We start from the raw sequence: 20,510 nt of genomic DNA, 5'->3' as shown, positions 1-20,510 counted from the left end.
TATCCGTTCATCACCTGATGCATGGATTTGGTCGTTTCACATTTGGCTATTGTGAATAATGTTGCCATGATGATTGGCATACAAATATCTGTTTGAGTCTCTGCTTTCAATACTTTGGGTACATGCCTAAGAGTGGAATTGCTGGGTCCTATGATAATTCGATGTTTAGCTTTTTGAGGGGAGGCTGCCCATTTCTTAAGGGCTGGACTCAGAAATTGGCCCAGCATTCACTTCTACCATATTCGATTTAAAAAAAAAAAATTATTTATTTATTTATTTTTGGCTACACCATGCCATCAGAACACTGCACACAGATGCGGTCATCTGACCGCATCCCCATGGGAAACTTTGAGCCAGAACTGCCCAGCCAAATAGCTCCTGAATTCCCAATTCACAGAAACTCTAAGAGATAATAAATATTTATTGTTGTTTTAAGTCCCTAAATGTTTACATAATTTATTCCATATCCATATATATATATAATTTTTTTGGCTGTGTTGGGTCTTTGTTGCTGCGTGCGGGCTTTCTCTAGTTGTGCTGAGTGGGGGCTACTCTTTGTTGCGGTGTATGGGTTTTTCATTGCGGTGGTTTCTCTTGTTGCGGAGCACGGCCTCTAGGCGCGTGGGCTTCAAGAGCTGTGGCACGCGGGCTCAGTAGTTGTGGCTCACGGGCTTAGTTGCTCCATGGCATGTGGGATCTTCCTGGACCAGGGCTCGAGCCCGTGTCCCCTGCATAGGCAGGCGGATTCCTAACCACTGCTTCATATTATGATTTAATCTCTTATCACCCTCTCACTCTGCTCCAGCCACCCTGCCCTCTCCACAGCTCCTCAATTACGTTAGCATGTGCCAGCCTCAGGGCCTTTGCAACTGCTGTTCCGTCCAGGAATGTTACAGTTCCCAGTTATCCACCCAGCTTGTTTCTGCGGTTCCTTCTGATCTCTGCTCAACAATCACCTGTCACCCTGTAGTCCCATATCCTGTTTTAATTTTCTCCAAAACATTTATTGAGGGCCTGATTTATATTTTTTTTCCTCTGGGCCCTCCTCAAGGGAACGTAAGTTCCATGAGGGCAGGATTTTATCTATTTTACTCGCCAACCTATTTCACAACATCCCCGTTACCCGGATTTCGGCAGACGCTCCATTTTACTTGCTGAATTGAAGGCCTCATAAACAACCACTTGGGTATCCTTGTGGGGCCAGAAGCCGCGCGGATTTTTGGCCAGGATTGGCAGGAGACTCCATCACGTGACTCGCTGATGCCCGCCCACCAAGGAGGCTAAGGAGGTCCACGTGGTTCCAGGGTCCAGGGGCAGGCGGGGCTTGGAGAAGGTACTGCGCAGGGGCGATATCTGGCGCAGGCGCAGATGTGGCCTGGGCGCGCGGCCCGCGGCGGTTGGCGGCTTGTGGGGCCGGCGGGCGGTTGCCGTGAGCAGGAGCAGAGCTTCGGCGCCGAGAGCCGGCGCCATGGTGGAGAAGGAAGAGGCGGGCGGCGGTATCAGCGAGGAGGAGGCGGCTCAGTATGACCGGCAGATCCGTCTCTGGGGATTGGAGGCCCAGAAACGGTCAGGGCCGGTGCGGCTTGTGGGACTGAGGGTTTGGAGGGTGGTCTGGCCTGAGGCGTTGGGGAGCCGGAGGGTTTAATTTGAAGAGAGGAGGCGGGAATCGTGTACCCGGCCGTGGTCGCCTTCCTGAGAGGACTGGAGGGGTTGATTTGGGATGTTTCCTCGGAAGGTATGGGAAGCGGGGACGTCCTAGGTGGTGGGAGGGCCGTTCCGAGGAATTGGCGACCTCTAGAAGGGGAGCTGGGGGAGTTCTGAGCGATCCGGAGGATGCAGATTCAGGAACTCGACGCCCGAAGGGAGCGATGGTGGCGTTTGGATCGGGGTTGGGGACTTAGGGAATAGGGGGGGCCAGGAATGCATGGAAACGATGAGAGTGGGGGGGCATAGTTCATTCATTCATAGGTGGTGGAAACCTGTTCTCTGCTGGATGCTGGGGAGACTGGCGAGCCCAGCGGATGAGAGCTTACATTCATTCTTGTGGCCTCTAAGGTGGGCCAGTCTGAAAGAGTGAGGGTTTTTTTCGAGGAGTTTTGGAGCAAGTAATTTCAAGTGAGATTCCTGAGAGGCTCGGAGAGTCTGGGGGGGCTGGAGGTACCCGAAGAGATTGCTTATGTCTAAACCTGGGTGTGTGTCCCGAGAGGACAGGATTGGGGATACCTTGGGCATGGGAGAGTAATTATCGGAGGGGATGAGGTCTTTGAAAGAGGTGGTCGATATGATCAGATATTTATTGAGCACCTACCACGGGCGCTGAGCGGGTATTAATGAACTAGGCAGACTCCTTGCCCACATGGAGCTTATGTTCCGGTGGGGGAGGCAATACACATAAAGAAATAATAAAATATTAGGCAATGCAAGTGCTAGGGAGAAAAAATGAAGCAGGAAAAAAGGATCAGTAAAGGATGGTGGGGTGGGAGAGCTATTTTGATAGGGTGGCCAGGGGAGGCCTCTGAAGAGGTAACATTGAGCCTCGGACCTGTATGAAAGGAAAGAGTCGTGTGGCCATCTGGGAGGATCTTTCTAGCATAGGGGACAAGTGTAAAATCCTAGAGGCCAGAGCATGCTTGACAAATGAGAGCAACAGGGTGGCTGGAACCAAATGAGGGGTAGCTTATTTTTTTTTTTCTTTTTAAAATTAATTAACTGAATTATTTTGGGGTGCGTTGGGTCTTTGTTGCTGCGCGCGGGCTTTTCTCCAGTTGTGGAGAGCGGGGGCTACTGTTCATTGCTGTGAGCGGGATTCTTATTGCGGTGGCTTCTCTTGTTGCGGAGCACAGGCTCTAGGCGTGTAGGCTTCAGTAGTTGTGGCACGTGGGCTCAGTAGTTGTGGCGCACGGGCTTAGTTGCTCCATGGCATGTGGGATCTTCCCGGAGCAGGGCTCGAACCTGTGTCCCCTTCATTGGCAGGTGGATTCTTAACCACTGCGCCACCAGGGAAGTCCCAGGAGGTAGCTTTTGAATTCTAAGTGTGCTGGGAAACCCGTTGGAGAGTTTTTTTTTTTTTTTTTTTTTTTTTTTGCGGTACGTGGGCCTCTCACTGTTATGGCCTCTCCCGTTGCGGAGCACAGGCTCTGGATGCGCAGGCTCAGCGGCCGTGGCTCACGGGCCCAGCCGCTCCGCGGCATGTGGGATCTTCCCGGACCGGGGCACGAACCCGTGTCCCCTGCATCGGCAGGCGGACGCTCGACCACTGCGCCACCAGGGAAGCCCTGTTGGAGAGTTTTGAGCAGAGGAGTAACACGATCTGAGTTGTGTTTGAAAAGGATCGCTCTTGCTGTGTGGAGAACAGGTGGAAGTGGGCAGAAGTGGAAATAAGGATTCTGCTTAGGAGGCTGCTGTGGTAATCCCCTTGAGATGCAAGTAGTGGTGGCTTGGAACTCTAGGGAAGGGATCAGATGTAGATTCTGGATATAATTTGAAGGTAGAGGGGACAGGCTTTGCCGAAGGATTACATGTGTGGAGTGGGAGAGGCAGAACTCAAGGTTGCCTCCAAGGTTTTTGGCCGAAGCAATTGGAAAGACGGCGGAAGTGCCGTCACTGACTGAGGTGGGGGAAGAATCAGCAGTTCTCTTTTGGACTTAACGTTTTAGCTGTTTACGATACATCTAAGTAGAAATATGTGAGTGGTTGAGTTCAGTGATGAGGTCTGAATGATGGGGGGTGGTTATGTGATGTGCCTGAGTACAGAGAGCAGAATTAACTGATTGAAGGGTTGGGGAGGCAGGCAGTTCAAGAGGTTTGAGGGGTGGGAGCTTCTAGAACTTTTTGGTGAAAGAGCGTGTCTGGTGGGTGGGGTGAGGTGGGGGTTACTTCAGGCTCATTTCAGGTGTGTGGAGCCTTCTGTGACTGGGGAGGAGGGCGCATCACGAGGCATTAGCAAGCACTGGTCTGAGGGTCGAAGGCACCCGAAAGAGAAGATTGGGGATTAAATGATGAGAATGGGCCTGAAGACATGGTGTCGAATGAGTTCAGGAGCTGCCGTTTGAAGGGGTGTTAGGGGTTCCTGAAGTGTTGAGAAGGTGATCCTAAGTGTACCAGAAGGGTTGATCCCAGGCGTTGGGGGCAGCAGGTCGTTTTGTTTGAGGTGGGGTACAATTGGTGAGGATTAAACTGGAATTAGGGAGCTGTCAGAGGGGTAGGAATGAACGATTTATCTGAGGAGCATTAAAGAATGGATGGAGGGCTCCTGAGGGAGAGGTGACCTAAGGGGCAAGTCACAGTCGGGGTATGGAATTCTTGGGAGATGGGAGTTATTCTGAGGAAGTGAAGATGTCTAGAACTCAGCAGAGAACCTGAAAAGGATTGGCTGAAGGTCCTGGGAGGGTAGGAAGGGGTTACCTATAATTTGGAATCTCTAGATTTGTATACAGTCTTACAGAGTTGATTAAAGTGCTCTCTTGTCCCTTTTTCAGCTGAGTCTCATAGCAGCTCTTTGGAGAAGGAAAGGCAGTGATTTCCTCCTCTGTACAGAAAGGAAGGAGGCTCCACAAAGCAAATTGACTTGTCTCTAAGGGAACTCCAGGAGGGATAGGAGCACTTCGGGGACTGGGGTTCCTTGTGAAATAGAAAGCAGCCTGGGAATCGACAGACTGCATTCTGGCTACGGTTTTGCCTCTGACTCTATAATGTTGGACCAAGGTTGTCAGAGAATTGGAAGGGAGACAAGTAATAATAAAAATGGTCTTCAGGGGAACTCATACAGTCTGGAGGTTAAAAACTGGTATGTATCTCTCATACAATGTTTTAAGATTTTTGAAATTAGTTGCCAGCATTTAAAAATCTAGAGATTTGGCCAAATTTGGGACAGTTTGAGCATCAGAAGGAATAAAATCGACTTCACTTAGAAATATTTAATAATGTGTCTTCTGATGTAATGAAATAGAACCTCAGTGCATCACCTTCGATGTTTTCCTGCCGGATATCATGTTTTCACAGAACAGAGGAACAAATTAAAGGACACCATTGAGGTAATGATGAGATGTCCAGAATGTGGGCCGTTTTACAAGACGACTGCCCTGGTTCTCTTCCAGAAGTCAATGTCATGGAAAAAACAAGCGAAGGGGCTGTTCTAGAGTAAGAGAGTAAAGGGTGCAGCCAAATGCAAGGTGTGACCCTGACTGGATCCTGGTTCAAAAAGAAAACTTCCCTAAAAAAACATCTTTTAGGCAATAGGGGAAATTTGAGTATTCAGTCCTGTTAGATGATATTTGGGAATTATTTTCTATGTGATAATAGTGTGGTTATGAAGGAGAATGTCATATTTTTGGAGCTGCGTGCTAAAGGTGTGAAGTGCTGTGATGTCGGCATGTGGGTAAAGCCAGTAGGGCAAAATGTTAACTATTCTTTCTATTTTTCTGTATGTTTGAAATTTTTTATAATGAGAAGTTGGGAAGATGTGTCTGTCTCCCTCCCAATCAACCCCACCCTCCCCACATATGGAGATTTCACAGTTTCTGATTTCTGTCTTTTGAAAAATAGTAAGGTCAGACATCTCTACATTGGTTGGAGCTAAGCAGAGGCCGCCTCTTTTATTTGGCCGCACCGCGAGGATGTGGGATCTTAGTTCCCCAACCAGGGATCGAACCCGCATCACCTGCATTGGAAGCGCAGAGTCTTAACCACTTGACCACCAGGGAAGTCCCGAGGCTCTTTTACACAGAGCCTGGGCTCTCTACTTGTCCGTCGTCTCCAGCAGCTCTGGTTCAGTCATTGATAGAATTGCCTGGCCCCTGCAAGCACGTGAGTTTGCATCTCTTGCTGTGGCGCCGAGCCCATTTTGTGGATGAGGTTCAGGGAAAGGAGCCACCTCTCCCAAGGTCACACACCAAGTACGTAGAAGAAGGAGGACTCGAATCTAAGCCACTAACTTCAGGTTCACTGCTATTTCCACAATAGCTCATTTGCCACAACGGGAGGCTCATTCTTTCAATCAGATGAACATAAAGGAGAGTGTTGAAGCCGGCAGCCCTGTATGTTCTCAGACTGTGTGCTTCAACAGTTTTTGCACCGATTTTCACAGCAAAGGCATGTCTAATTTTTCTCCTTCCACTCAGCAGTTATTTTTCCCCTATCTAAGAGTGAGAAAGGAGGGTGACTGAGAAGAGAGAAGTAGAGGATAAGCTCCTTGAGGGCAAGCACTTTATAAATGTCCAGTAATTAAGATGTGGGTTTTGATTGGTCTCTATTAAATTCCTAGTGCCTGCAAGTATGTAGACATTCAGATATTTGTTGAGATATTTTTGAGAATTTGTTGAGATTTGTTGAGATATTTGATGAAATGATTGTACACTGCAAAGACCTAGGAAGTCCAGAAACCTGGGTTCAATTCCCAGCTCTGCTAACTAGCTCTCTGACCCTGGGTGAGTCAAAACAGTTTCTTGGCCATAGGTTCCACATCTGCGAAAAAGGAGGAGTGAGTGTGACTAAATCTTTAAGGACTCAGCTGAAGTTTTGACTTTACAGGAAAAGGGCTCCAAAAACTTCCCTGTTTTCAAGCCCTCATTACCCTGCACTGCTGCTGTTCAGACAGCGCTTCAGTTGGTTCTGTAGGCACCTGCTTGCCAAGAAAGTGACTGAGCGTGTACTGGAGGCCAATCCTGTTTGTTTCATATAAGGATCAATTTTTTAGTGCTTAATAGTTGAGTTTGAATCTCAGCTCCAGAACTTCATAGTTATCTAACCTTGGATACATTTCTTAACTTCTCTGTGCTTCAGTTTTCGCGCTTATCAAATGGGAATAACAGAATCTACGTCATAAGATTATTGAGAAAGAAATGAGATTATGCATGAATAGAGTCTACACACAGAAAGCATTCAGTAAGTTATAGCTACCATTATTTGACAAGTATAAATCACCAGCCACAAAATAAGGGAAACTAAATAGGAAATAGCTTGAGATAAATGAGATAAAGCAGGCGTCAGTGGGATGAGTGGAAATTCTAAAAGGACAAGGAAGACTGTAGGAGGAGCAGGTTTGCCCAAGCAGATCGAGGTGAGGAACCGTCTTAAGTTCTGTCTTGGATTCTGACAGGACATTTAAATAAGTATAATGAATGGGCAGTTGGATGGAGGAGGATTGTAAATTTAAGTGAAAAGTACTGTACTGTTAATTAAGTGAAGAAGAGAGTATTTTTAGAAGGAGAAAATGGTCAGATCTTCCAAGTGGCCCCATCATTTTTCTGGTCACAGTGACCAGAAACCTAGGAACCTCTGTCCTTTCTGTCCACATCCAGTCTATTGGGAATTCCTCTAGGCTCTGCTTCAAGCTCTGTCTCATCCTCTCTTCTTAGTCCAAGCTACACACGTCATCTCAGATCACCTCAACAGTTCCTCCCTGGTCTCCACTGTTCCACATGTGACTCTTTAATCCATCCTCTACACAGCAGCCAAACTGATTTAAATTTAAAAAACAGATCACAGGGCTTCCCTGGTGGCGCAGTGGTTGAGAATCCGCCTGCCGATGCAGGGGACACGGGTTCGTGCCCCCGTCCGGGAAGATCCCACGTGCCGCGGAGCAGCTAGGCCCGTGAGCCATGGCCGCTGCGCCTGCGTGTCCGGAGCCTGTGCTCCGCAATGGGAGAGGCCACAGCGGTGAGAGGCCCGCGTACCACAGAAAAAACAAACAAACAAACAAAAAAACAGATCATAGCAGTCCTGCTTAAAGCCTTCCAGTGATTTCCTGTATACTCAGATCTTTTAAAATCCGTTGCCTTTCCTGCCCTGCCTTGTCTGACCTTGCCTGCATCCCCCTGGCTCATTCCATTCTAGCTGCTTGTATCTTTATGTTCCTCAAACATGCTAAAGCTCTCTGGCCTCGGGGACATTGTGCTCGCGCCGTACTTGAAATCATCTTATACAAGATTTTTGCATGACTCACTCTCACACATTAGACTCTCAATAAATGTGGTTTGAATATGAATTTGGTTGTCTTCAGAATTTTTAATCATGAGTGGAATTCATTGGCTTGACTTACCTCGCAGTATGTATTGTGAATTCAGATTGTGGTGTAAAGACTGGTTCCTTCCTTCCCAGAAATTGAAAAGGTATTCCCATGGCAGCAGAAGTAGAGAGGAGAGTAAATCAGCAAGTATTTATTTAGAACCTACTATATGCAAGGCAGCATGGGGGAGACATTGAGAGAGGGGAAAAAAAAAATCACAGATACTGGTTAGAATTGAATTTGGGATCCCAGCTCTGGGCACCCGTTAGCTGTGAGAGCTTGGACACCTTTTCTGAACCTCAGTTTTTTCCTTTCTCAAGGCAGACATGGATCCTTTCCTATGGAAACGTGATGGCCTACTTGGGGGCCTGTGAAGCCACTTGGCCTTTTAGGGAGAGAAATTGTATGCAACATTTAGGATGTGTGCTTTTTTTCTGAGAGAAAAACTGAAGAACCATAATCAAGGTTTCAGTGAGGTACTGTATGTATTGTACCTAGCTCAGTGCCTGGAACTTAGTGAGCCCTCTGTGGTTGGTAATTACTGTCACTGTTGTTACCAGTAGACTCTATACCCAGTATGTCACAGTGTAATTTTACGTTTATTTGTGATCCTGAGAGGCATATCACTTTAAGAGCGTAGTCTCTGGAGCAGTGTCTCCCGAGTTGCTCTCTGCTTTGCTGTTTGGTAGCCGTGTGGTCTTCAGCAAGGTCCCTAAGAATTGTGCGCCTCGGTGTGCTAGTTTCCTGTTGGCAGCTGTAGCAGGTGCCACGAATTGAGTGGCTTATGGCAGCGCAAGTTCTGGAGTTCAGCAGTCTGGAATGTTCCCTGGGCTAAAGGAGAATCAGGGCGTTGGGAGGCTTGTGCCTCCTGTGGAGGCTCCAGGGAAGCATTTGTTTGCTTGGTTTTCCTAGTGTCTAGAAGCCACCTGCATTCCTTGTCTTGTGGCCCCTTCCTTCATCTCCAAAGCATCTTCAAGTCTCTCTTCTGTGAGCAAGTCCTCTGCTCGTCATCGCATCTCCTCCCCTAACTCTGACCCTTCCGCCTCCCTAGCATAAGGGCCTTTGTGATTGCTTGGACCCGCCTGGAAAATCCAGGATAATACCCCCATCTCAAAACCCTTCATTTGATCACATCAGCAAAATTACTTTTGTGACGTAATGTAATTTATTCACAGGCCCCAGGGATGAGGAGCGTAGACATGGGGGGGCATTATTTTCTCTCCCACACTCAGCTTCCTTTCTCTGTAAAATGAGACTAATAGTACTGTCTGCCTTGCAGAGTTAGTACATACAAGTTGCGTAGAACGGTGCTTGGGCATTCAGTAGCTGTATCCTAAGTGTTGACTGGTGTTATTTTATTCTGTTTAATGGCTGCCTAGTTTTCCATAGTAGGTGTGCACCAGGGCAGCATGGCCTCAGAGCAAACCATCTCAATCACTCTACCCTATTGTTGTCCTTCTCTACTAGCTGGTTATATTAGCCACTTTCTAGCTGTGTAACCCTCTGTGTAAGCTAGTTAACTTCTTTTGTGCCTGTTTTCTCAGCTGCAAGATACGGATAACAAGGTACCAGCTCTTAAGATTGTCATGAGGGTTAAATGACATAATACATGTAAAGAGTTTAGCACAGTGGTTAGCATGTAGTGAGTGTTCAGTGAGTGTTAGCTGTTGTTTTGATCATCTTTTTTTTTTAGCATCTTTATTGGAGTATAACCGCTTTACAAAAAATATGGAACGCTTCACTAGTTTGTGTGTCACCCATGCGCAGGGGCCATGCTAATCTTCTCTGTATCATTCCAATTTTAGTATACGTGCTGCCGAAGCGAGCACTAGCTGTTGTTTTATTGTGTACCAGGCTTATGTAATTCTGCCAATGGACATTTGGGTTTCTTTCGGTGTATTTTTTTAAAAAATAAATTTATTTTATTTAGTTATTTTTGGCTGCGTTGGGTCTTCGTTGCTGTGTGTGGGCTTTCTCTAGTTGCAGCGAGCAGGGGCTACTCTTCGTTGCGGCGCGGGCTGCTCATCGCAGTGGCTTCTCTTGTTGCAGAGCACGGGCTCTAGGTGTGCAGGCTCAGTAGTTACGACTCACGGGCTCTAGAGCACAGGCTCAGTAGTTGTGGCGCCCGGGCTTAGCTGCTCTGCGGCACGTTGCATCTTCCCAGACCAGGTCTCAAACCAGTGTCCCCTGCATTGGCAGGTGGATTCTTAACCACTGCGCCACCAGGGAACTCCTGGTGTATCTATTAATTCAATAGCAATTGGAGTAATAGTGTGATAAGTCCCAAGCACAGTCATAGATGCTAGAGATACCATGGTTTCTGGAGCTTACTTACATTGTAATGGAGGAACGGGGAATGAACACATAAACAAGTAGCAAAATTCCAGATAGAAAAGATGTAGACCTATTTTGGGTTAGGTGGCCAGTGTGGACTTTTTTAAGGAGGGGCAGTTGAGCTGAGACCTAAAGAATGGGTCATGTGAAGAGTTAGGGGAAGAAGCAGAGAGAACAGCTAACGCTAGAGTACTATGGTGGGGGCAAATGTGGCATTTTCTGGGATCAAGGAAGGCCAGCCTGGCTGTAGGCAAGTTACCAGGGGAGAGAGTAGGATGAGAGAGGCAGGAGTGGCATGCAGGGCCGTTGGTAAGGAGCTTGCATGGGAACCATTGAAAGCTCTGAGCAGGAGAGTGGTGTGGTCAGGTTTAGAATCTCTCTACTTGAGATGGGGACGGTGGATTGTTGGGGGCAGGAATGGAAGCAGGGAGGCCAGGCGTCAGGCTCTTGTGGTTTTATAGGTGAGAAGTGGTGGCTCAGAGTAGGGCTGTGTGGCTGTGAAGATGGAGGGAAGTGGTGGACGACGCTGCTGTGAATAGCATTGCACATGATATTTGTGCCCACGTGAGTATTTCTGTAGGATTGATTCCAAGAAGGGAATTGCCGCATTAGAGTCTGAGTAATGATAGCCAGCATTCATTCGGTGCTGACTATGTGCCAGGTACTATTTTAAGTGCTTTTCATGTAATTGAGCCATAAATAAGCAGTAATCTCAGGGCCCCTAGAATGGTTAAGGATTAAAAACATAAACATGATATTCAGTGTTGTTGGCAGTTGAATTAAAAAAACCTCCCAAGGGACTTCCCTGGCAGTCCACTGGTTAAGCCTCCAAGCTTCCGCTGCAGGGGGTATGGGTTCGATACCTGGTCAGGGAACTAAGATCTCGCATGCTACAAGGCATGGCCAGAAAAACAAAACAAAACAAACAAACAAAACCCCCAAACCCTCCTGAGCAGTCAGCGTCTATGGAGCTCTCTAGGATGGAGGGATCCTAGAGAGGCCGGGGGCTGCATGTGATTTATGTCAGAGGCATTTATGTGGAGCAGTTGCTTGAAGAGTTTAGAGGGTACTCGCCTGCGTCTGCCGTGATAAGGACTTTCTGAGGAAATGGCATTCGAGTTGGGGTTTGAAGTCTGGAGGAAAAGCTTGACTAGGCAGAGAGAGGAAGACAGGGTGCGTTTCAGGTGTGTGGAATGTTGTGATTTAAAGTCTGCAGGTGGGGGACTTCCCTGGTGGTGCAGGGGTTAAGAATCCACCAGCCAATGCAGGGGACATGGGTTCGAGCCCAGGTCCAGGAAGATCCCACATGCTGCGGAGCAACTAAACCTGTGCGCCACAACTACTGAGCCTGCACGCCACAACTACTGAAGCCTAGAGCCCGTGCTCAGCAACAAGAGAAGCCACCACAACAAAAAGCCCGCGCACCGCAATGAAGAGTAGCCCCTGCTCGCTGCAACTAGAGAAAGCCTGTGCACAGCAGCTAAGACCCAACGTAGCTAAAAATGAATGAGTGAATGAATAGCTTCTCTTGTTCCTTCACTGATCTTGATGCTAGCAGTTTTGGGGTTTCCTTCAGTGATATGACCAAAGGGTAAAATGGTGGGGGGGAGGAGGGAGAGAACAGCGACATAGGCATGTGTCTGGGGCTCAGCTTCTCCATTATTGCTTTTTTCTACACGGCCCTTCCACTGCCAACCACAGCCTAGCTGATGGGAGCCTTTCAAGTGACAATTCCACTTCACCAGAATAATTGGGCAGGGGGCTTGGGGCATACAAGCAAGGTAAGTAGCAGAGATGACCTGGTAGTAGTGGAAGGTAAGGCAGGGAAAATGGGAGGGAGCCAAGACTGAATGGATTTGAATGCCAGCTTAATGTTTTTTTTTCCTCTGTCAGATTTTTTTGAAAATCAGAATCAAACCCATCACTGAGCCCTTTTGTAATTAAGGCAGTGGGGATTGAAGAGATGTTCAAGTAACTTTTATGGAGCACCTGTTCTATGATGGGGAGGATGCCAGGTGGTTTTGCATACACGTTTGGCCAGGTCGTCGAGGAGATTAAATCATGAAGTCAGAATTGGTGTCTCCATTTTACAGATGAATAGACTGAAGGTCAGAGAGGTCGTGCAGTTTGCCCGGGTCACCCAGTTAGGAAGTGGCGGAGCCAGAAGTCAAGCCCAAGTCTTCACACCTGGAGGGCATTAGTGATGGGCCATGCTCCTTGCTGAAGGAGCAGCAAGGAAAACAGAGCCCGAGGAGAAGTTAGTGGGTTTGGAGGTGAGGGGGCCATTGGTAACATTTGAGGGTACAGATTTCCCAGAAGTGAGTGGGGCCGGTCTAGCTGTATCCTTGAGGTAGATACAGCAGCCAAACAGGAAAAGACTGTTACTCAGACTGAGAAGGACAGTGGAACCTGGAGTTCCAGGCGCAGCAGTGTTAGGACCAGGTGAAGGGAGGGCTCGCAGGCTAACAGTGAGAGCAGAGACCTGGAAGGTACAGCTAAATGCATGGCTGCTCAGCCTTTCTAATGTCAAAGGTTTGGTATGTGCACGATGTTCTCTTTGGAAACATTGCTTATTTACTATATGTGCTGATTCTCAAGTGATTGGCGCGACTCTGGAAGGCTGCGTGGCTTCCTTCCTCATCCCCTCTGCTGGTGTAATGCTATCAGTCTGTGGTAAGAGACGTGCTCATTGCTAGCATCTCTTATTTACCTTGCTTGTTATGCTCTAAGCCCTCTGCGCAGTTATTCTGGTGAAGTGGAATTGTCACTTGAAAGGCTCCTGTCAGCTAGACTGTGGTTGGCAGTGGAAGGGCCGTGTAGAAAAAAGCAATAATGGAGAAGCTGAGCCCCAGACATATGCCTATGTCGCTGTTCTCTCCCTCCACCCCACCCCCCGCCATTTTAACCTTTGGTCATATCACTGAAGGAAATCCCAAATCTGCTAGCATCAAGAATCAGTGCAGGGCTTCCCTGGTGGCTCAGTGGTTGAGAGTCCGCCTGCTGATGCGGGGGACACGGGTTCGTGCCCCGGTCCGGGAGGATCCCACGTGCCGCGGAGCAGCTGGGCTCTTGAGCCGTGGCCTCTGGGCCTGTGCGTCCGGAGCCTGTGCTCCGCAACAGGAGAGGCCGCAGCAGTGAGAGGCCCGCGTACCACAAAAAAAAAAAAAAAAAAAAAGAATCAGTGCAGGAACAAGAGAAGCCACCCCAACGAGAAGCCCATGCACTGCAACAAAGAGTTGCTCGCCGCAACTAGAGAAAGCCCACGTGCAGCAACAAAGACCGAACGCAGCCAAAAATTAAAAAAAAAAAAAAAAAAAAAAAAAAAAGAATCAGTGCAGGACTTGATTTTATCAGCCATCATTCCCACTAAAGACATCTAGCCTGATGACATGCAAGTGTCCATAATTATTAGAACCATTTTTGGAAAAGAGTTTCTGCATGTTCTCCTTAGTAGTGGTACTTGATGGGAATGGACTCATTTCATAAATTAGGAGCAGACTCATTGGTCAGCAGAACTTGAATTTAGGTGAGACTGTTCTTAGTTCTTACTAATGCTTTTCAGTGTGAATAATCATACATTTGCTGCAAAAATATTAATGAGTTTGACTACAGGGTGCTGCCTAAGATCCTGACGGGGTTTTTCAAGATATATGATGCAAACTCTTTATTTCCATTTTTTTTTTCTTTTCTTTTTTTGGCCTACTGCGCGGCTTGTGGGATCTTAGTTCCCCAACCAGGGATTGAATCCGGGCCCTCAGCAGTGAAAGCACGGAGTCCTAACCACTGGACCCTAAGGGAATTCCCTTTATTTCCTTTTTCAAATATGAAACATTCTGATTCTGAAACACTTCTGTTTCAAGGGATTTCGAATAAGGTATCGTGGACCTATACTGCCTTCTGCTGACCTCAGAGTTAAGTCCAGACTGCTACCTTTTTTTTTTTTTTTTAAAAATTAATTTATTTTATTTATTTATTTTTGGCTGCATTGGGTCTTCCTTGCTGTGTGTGGTCTGCTCCTCGTTGCGGTGTGCGAGCTTTTCATTGCGGTTGCTTCTTTTGTTGTGGAGCATGGCTCTAGGTGCGCGGGTTTCATTTAGTTGTGGCACGTGGGCTCTAGAGCGCAGGCTCAGTAGTTGTGGCGCACGGGCTTAGTTGCTCTGCCGCGGCATGTGGGATCTTCTTGGACCAGGGCTCTAACTCATGTCCCCTGCATTGGCAGGCGGATTCCCAACCACTGTGCCACCAGGGAAGCCCTACCATTTTTTTTTTTAAGTCTCATCTTCCGTCACTCTACAGGCTCAGAATGAGCTAAACACTTACCAGATGCGCCCTCTTTCATGCCACCTTGTGTGTTATAGCTTAAATAGTACCCCTTCTCCCCTTCTCTTCTGCTGTCACACTAGTCCAGGCCATCACCCTCTCTCACCTTAACTGTGACACTCTTCCCCTTCCAACCGCAACCCAGCCCACCCCATGGCTTTCCATCATGTTTAGAATAAAATCCAGAATCCTGACAGTGCCTGTAAGAGCCTTCATGATGTGGCCCCTGACCCTGTCTACAGCCTCATCTACCATTCTTCCCTTTTTTAAAGATTTTTTTGATGTGGACCATTTTAAAAGTCTTTATTGAATTTGTTACATCATTGCTTCCATTTTTTGTTTTGGAGTTTTGGTGGGGAGGCATGTGGGATCTTAGTTCCCTGACCAGGGATCAAACCCCGCACCCCCTGCATTGGAAGGTGAAGTCTTAACCACTGGACCACCAGGGAAGTCCCCCATTGTTCCCTTTGCTCACTGCTCTTCCGCTGCTGTGTCTGCCTTCCTGCTCCTGGAATATGCCAAGCAGTCCTCTACTTCAGGGCTTTTGCACTTGCTTTTTTCTCTACTTGGAATGTTCTTCTCCCAAGTATCTGTATGTATGTCCTTCATTTCATTTTGATTTTTGCTCAGCACCTCTGTGGAAAGGCCTTCACGATCAGTCTGACTAAAGTCACATCCTCCATCATTCCTGATCCATACCATGCTTGATTTTCTTCACTTTTTGAGATATTATATATCTCTATTTGTTTGTCTGTCTCTACAAAATACAAGCTCTGAGGTCAGGAATTGTGTCTTTTTATTCACTGCTGTATTTGCACACCTTGGAAGGGGGCCTGGCATAATAGGTGCTCAATAAATATTTGTTGAATGAATTGTTCTCAGCAGGATAGATTGGAGCCTGTCTCTTTTTCAAGATTTGAGGCCTGGATGCTTAAGTGCAGTTAATGAAATCCAAGATCATTTCCCTGTTCTTGTCTTGTTTTGTTCTTCAATGATTCGGGGAGCTTCCACTTTCCTCTTTCATCCCATTCACAATATCTGCCTTGTAGGCTGCGGGCCTCCCGGGTGCTTCTTGTTGGCATGAAGGGACTCGGGGCTGAAATCGCCAAGAATCTCATCCTGGCCGGAGTGAAAGGACTGACCATGCTGGATCACGAGCAGGTGAGATGTTCTGCGCCCTTATTTTATGAAAGAGGGGGGCTGGTGTCAGTGGCACTGAAGCCCTTGGAGACTGACAGCGCCAGCACTGGGTTTGAATTCAGCTCCACCATATCCTACGTTGTCAACCAGTGGAGGCTCTCGTCTCCTCGATGACCTTGTCTGTCTGTAAAGTGGAGTTAGCATCTTCCTTGGAGGGTGATTGTGAGGAGCAGAGGAGTGCTTTTCCTATTTGGACCTTTAAATCACCTGAATCACTCATTAAAAATGCAGAATTGCCTCGGGGCTTTGTTTTTGTGTAGCTTTCACCCCTAATGATTCTACTTTACAAAGTCTTGAGATAAGGCTCAGGAATATATACATTTAAAAGGTATCTCAGAAGAAAAACAGAGGTATCTCAGGAGATCTTGATGGAGATGCTTCGAGGATGTATATGGACCACTTAATGTAGTGCCTGCATGTAATAAGCATCCAATAGTTAATTATATGAATGTTATTTAATTGATAATAGAATCATAGTGCCCAACCCCTGTGTAGCTTTCTCTGACCTGTCTTTCCTCCAAAGTGAAAATAACTGCTGCTTTGTCTACATTCTCATGCCTCAGTGACATTTTGGTTTCCTTTTATAGAAAATTTCAAATATATACAGAAGTAGAATAATATTTGACACCCTACCTACGTGGCTTCTACAGATACCAATGTTTTGTTGATCTTTTAATTTATCTTTTCCCCTGTATTTTGGGGGACAGTTTTTTTTTGGGGGGGGATATGCGGGCCTCTCACTGTTGTGGCCTCTCCCGTTGCGGAGCACAGGCTCCGGACGCGCAGGCTCAGCGGCCATGGCTCACGGGCCCAGCCGCTCCGCGGCATGTGGGATCTTCCCGGACCGGGGCACGAACCCGTGTCCCCTGCATCGGCAGGCGGATTCTCAACCACTGCGCCACCAGGGAAGCCCTGGGACAGTTTTTTAAAGCAAATTCCAGAAGTCATGTATTTTTTTAGTTAAAATATTTCAAAAATTGCATTGTCACATGATATTATTTGTGTCTTTTTTTCCTTTTAGGCAATGAACAGGGGTCCTGTCTCATGCTAAGTAACTAGCACACACAGTGTGAGGTATAGGCTCTGTAGACAAAAGTAAATGTTAATGAAATTTTTAAAAGCTCACCTTGTTTGGAGTTTCAGGAGAAAATAATATCTAGAATTTTTGTTGTTTGAATTCTCCTGCAATACAAAGAGACACATAGGTTGGCTCACTTAATATCACAGTCACAAATTGATTTTTGACTTGAATTCAAAACTTTCTAAGGAAAGAAAATCCCTGCAAGCAAGCTGCCAGATAATTAACTGAACCCTCCTGGCTTTGACATCCCCCCCCACCCCCACCCAGCAGCCACAGTGCCCCCTAGTGGCAGGAACACCCCATCCAAGGGAAGAATTTGTTTGCCTTGTGTAGAGAGGGTAAGTTAAGAGTGGAGACCCAAGGAAGGATGGTTCCAAAACCTGGAGGCCGGTGGTGTGGAAAAACGAAAGCACAATGGGATGGCAGTTTCCTCATTCGGTTGGGTAATCTGAGAATGGGGATGAGAGAACACTGCGGGCGTGTGATGTGGTTCTCTCACTGCCTTAGCACTGGCACGAATGCCACCCAGAGTTGGAGTCAACCACTGCCTCTTCAGTTTAAAGACTGATAGTGCCTTCTACTTGCCTTCCGCTCTAAGGCCTGACTCCTCTGACTGGTTTTCAAAGCCTGACACAGTGGTTCTCAATCGCATCTGTGCTTTAGAATATTTGGGGAATTATTTAAAAATAAAAGTTCTCCAGGTGAGTCTAAAAGTCAGGGAGGGTTGAGAACCACTGGCTTCATATAACCTGGTCCCAGTCAACTTTCCCAGCCTGACTCCCATCTCATAACTTTCATAGTTCATGAACACTCTCTGGTGGTTCTGCCTTTTGTAGTTTGCTTGTGCTTTCGTCCCTGACTAGGAACGTCCCAGGAAGATGGTTCTGCATTTTGCAGAAGCTTTGGAATCATGAAGGCTTGGGCTCAGATCACACCTTCTGAAGCTGGGAAAGGGAATTAACCTCACAGAGACTTAGCTTGTTCATCTATAAATTGAAGATGTTAATTCCTGCCCCTTAGAGTTTTTCATTTCGTTTATGTCAGCAAGCATCCAAGAGCACCTGCTGCCTACCCTGAAGTAGTCTAGGTACTGGCGATAGAAAAATGCACAAGATTTGCTTCCCATCCTCATTTTTTTTTTTTTTTTTTTGGTGGTACGCGGGCCTCTCACTGTTGTGGCCTCTCCCGTTGCGGAGCACAGGCTCTGGACGCGCAGGCTCAGCGACCATGGCTCACGGGCCCAGCCACTCTGCAGCATGTGGGATCCTCCCGGACCGGGGCACGAACCCGTGTCCCCTGCATCGGCAGGCGGACTCTCAACCACTGCGCCACCAGGGAACCATCCTCAATTTTTTTCCAGAAACCAGAGCATGCTACCTGACTCAGGTTGTGACATGTTGACATGAGAGAGACTTCCTGGAGTGCTGAGCTGAGTCTTAAAAAACAAGCAGAGGTTTTTCAGAGTTTGAGGAGCTGTGTTTTAGGCAGGGGACATTAGCACAAGACAGCATGGTAGAAATCGAATATAACAGTTTGGTGGGAGGTTTTTTGGTTTTTTTAGGGTGTTTTTTGCGGTACACGGGCCTCTCACTGCTGTGGCCTCTCCTGCTGCGGAGCACAGGCTCCGGATTCGCAGGCTCAGTGGCCATGGCTCATGGGCCCAGCTGCTCCGCGGCATGTGGGATCTTCCCGGACCGGGGCACGAACCCATGTCCCCTGCATCGGCAGGCAGACTCTCAACCACTGCGCCACCAGGGAAGCCCCCAGTTTGGTGCTTTTAGAGTGAAGCCCGCGGTGCTGGGGGGGTTGCAGATTGCAGGTGAGGTCCAAGTCACGAAGGGCCAGCTGGTAAGCTCTGCTGTAAACTTACCTAATTCTCTAGGTGGTGAGGAGTCATTGAAGAGCTTCAGATGGGCGAGGGTTGACTTCAGCTTTGGGCTTTCTATAGTGATCTATAGATCACTAATACTGTGTAGACTGCGGTTGGCACAAGATATGGGGCAGAAGACTACTTAAAAGGCTGCTTTAATAGTTTAAGTGAGAGATGAAAAGGGTCTGCGGAATGACAGTGGGGATAGAGATGACGAGAAGCACCGAGAGCTGAGAGATGCTTCGCTGGTATAGTCAGTAGGATTCTATATGGGAAAGCAAGGAGGAAGCACAACAGCTGACACTTACTGTAAGTGCTGGACGCTGTTCTAGGAGCTGTAGTTGTAGTATCTCATTTAGGCCTCAAAACAACTCTGAGATGTAGGGATTATCATTCCTGCTTTGCACATAAGAAAACAGAGAAAAAGGAAGTGAAGTATTGGCTCGCCCAAGGTCACAGCAGTCAGTGGTACCACCAGGACCCAGGCAGTCTGACTCTTGGCAGAGGCCGCGTGCTTAACCACGTCACCTGGTGGCTGCTATCGAGGAAGTGTAAAGGATAGGAAGACCAGGTTTCTGGCTCTGGTAACTGGATGCGTCAGAGATGTCTCTGTCAACAGAGACAACAAACATAGGAATCGGAGTACGATTGGCCATGAGATCTCCAGGGGGAACTTCCTGGTGGGCAGTTTCATATTAAAGACTCGGATGGATCAGGAAGCAATCTGTACCAGTAAGAGCAATTTGAGAAATAACATCAGATTTTGGTAGAAACTATAAGGCATGGAGTTGGTTTATGGAGCTATATAGAGTGAAAAGATGAATGACTCTGAGGTGGAACCCTGAGAACAGCTGCACCTAAGAGGCCCCATATAGAAACTGGAATGTCCAGCAGGGAAAAGGAGAGCCGGGATCTGTGAGGCCAAGGAGTGGGGCACAGGTAGTACCGACTCCCCCGGCGGAGTGATTAAGTAGTGCATCGCTTGGAGTAACGTCCTCATTTTCCATGTGATTCCCTCATAGTCACTCAAGGTCACACATTTAGGTGGTTGAGCCAGGATTCAAATCACAGCTGTGAATCCAACCTGAACTATCCCAGAGCGCGGCTCCTAACCACCGTGCTGTGCGGTCCCTCTCTGTGCGGTGAGGTCCCTGGGATGGGATGGGATGGGATGGGATGGGTCAAGCATACGGTTAGAGGGCTGGCCTGGAACGGGAGGAGGACCAGCTCATTTGCTTGGAGGAAAGATAGTAAGGGAGAGTGTGTACTGTGGGTAGTTGGCAGGAGAGGAGGATTACTTCTGTTGAACCCAGTCTTGGTGAAGGTGGCGGGGTCATACATGGAGGAGATTCATGATGAAATTAGCTGTTTGATGTGTGAAGAAATGCATTTTGAACAGTGGAATCTGTAACCCTTCTGGTGGCTGTCAGGTGATTATATTACCTGTCTTTGAGGCTCTCTTCTGCTGACGTCCAGCCTTATGAGTGAAATTACCCCTCTGCTCCAACCTCCGCCTAGCTGTCCTCCTTTCTGAGTTTTAATTGAATTTAAGAGTTCGTTTCAGACATTCTTAACTGTGTCTAATTTTTGTGTTGGTCTGATTTTAAACCACTTGTAGGCAGGGACTACATCCTTTAAATTACTTATGTCTCTCTCTGATTGCTTAGAATTGGGCACATGGTAGGCATTTGGTCAACTCT

General features: G+C 47.5%; 1 protein-coding gene and 1 non-coding gene across 6 annotated transcripts in view; one reads left to right on the top strand and one right to left on the bottom strand.

Moving 5' to 3' along the window:
* Positions 1-1,282: 1,282 nt before the first annotated feature.
* The window catches only part of SAE1 (SUMO1 activating enzyme subunit 1), a 68,270-nt gene continuing 49,042 nt past the window's right edge, over positions 1,283-20,510 (top strand). For 2 of the 5 annotated variants that reach the window (XM_067019581.1, XM_067019582.1), the window contains exons 1-2: positions 1,316-1,566; positions 15,709-15,820. In XM_067019581.1, coding sequence (XP_066875682.1) covers positions 1,469-1,566; positions 15,709-15,820 — 210 coding nt within the window. In that variant the 5' untranslated portion in view covers positions 1,316-1,468. Of the gene's footprint in view, positions 1,567-15,708; positions 15,821-20,510 lie in introns of all 5 variants that reach the window. The other 3 variants (XM_059045470.2, XM_067019583.1, XM_067019584.1) reach the window with 3 other exon arrangements.
* On the bottom strand, positions 9,728-9,834 carry LOC131745669 (U6 spliceosomal RNA). The gene has a single exon (XR_009332403.1). It is a non-coding gene; the product is annotated as a U6 spliceosomal RNA (small nuclear RNA).

This window comes from Kogia breviceps, chromosome 18 (genome assembly GCF_026419965.1).
Source record: "Kogia breviceps isolate mKogBre1 chromosome 18, mKogBre1 haplotype 1, whole genome shotgun sequence".
Classification (NCBI taxonomy): domain Eukaryota; kingdom Metazoa; phylum Chordata; class Mammalia; order Artiodactyla; family Physeteridae; genus Kogia; species Kogia breviceps.
This window is presented reverse-complemented; position numbering and strand designations above follow the sequence as displayed.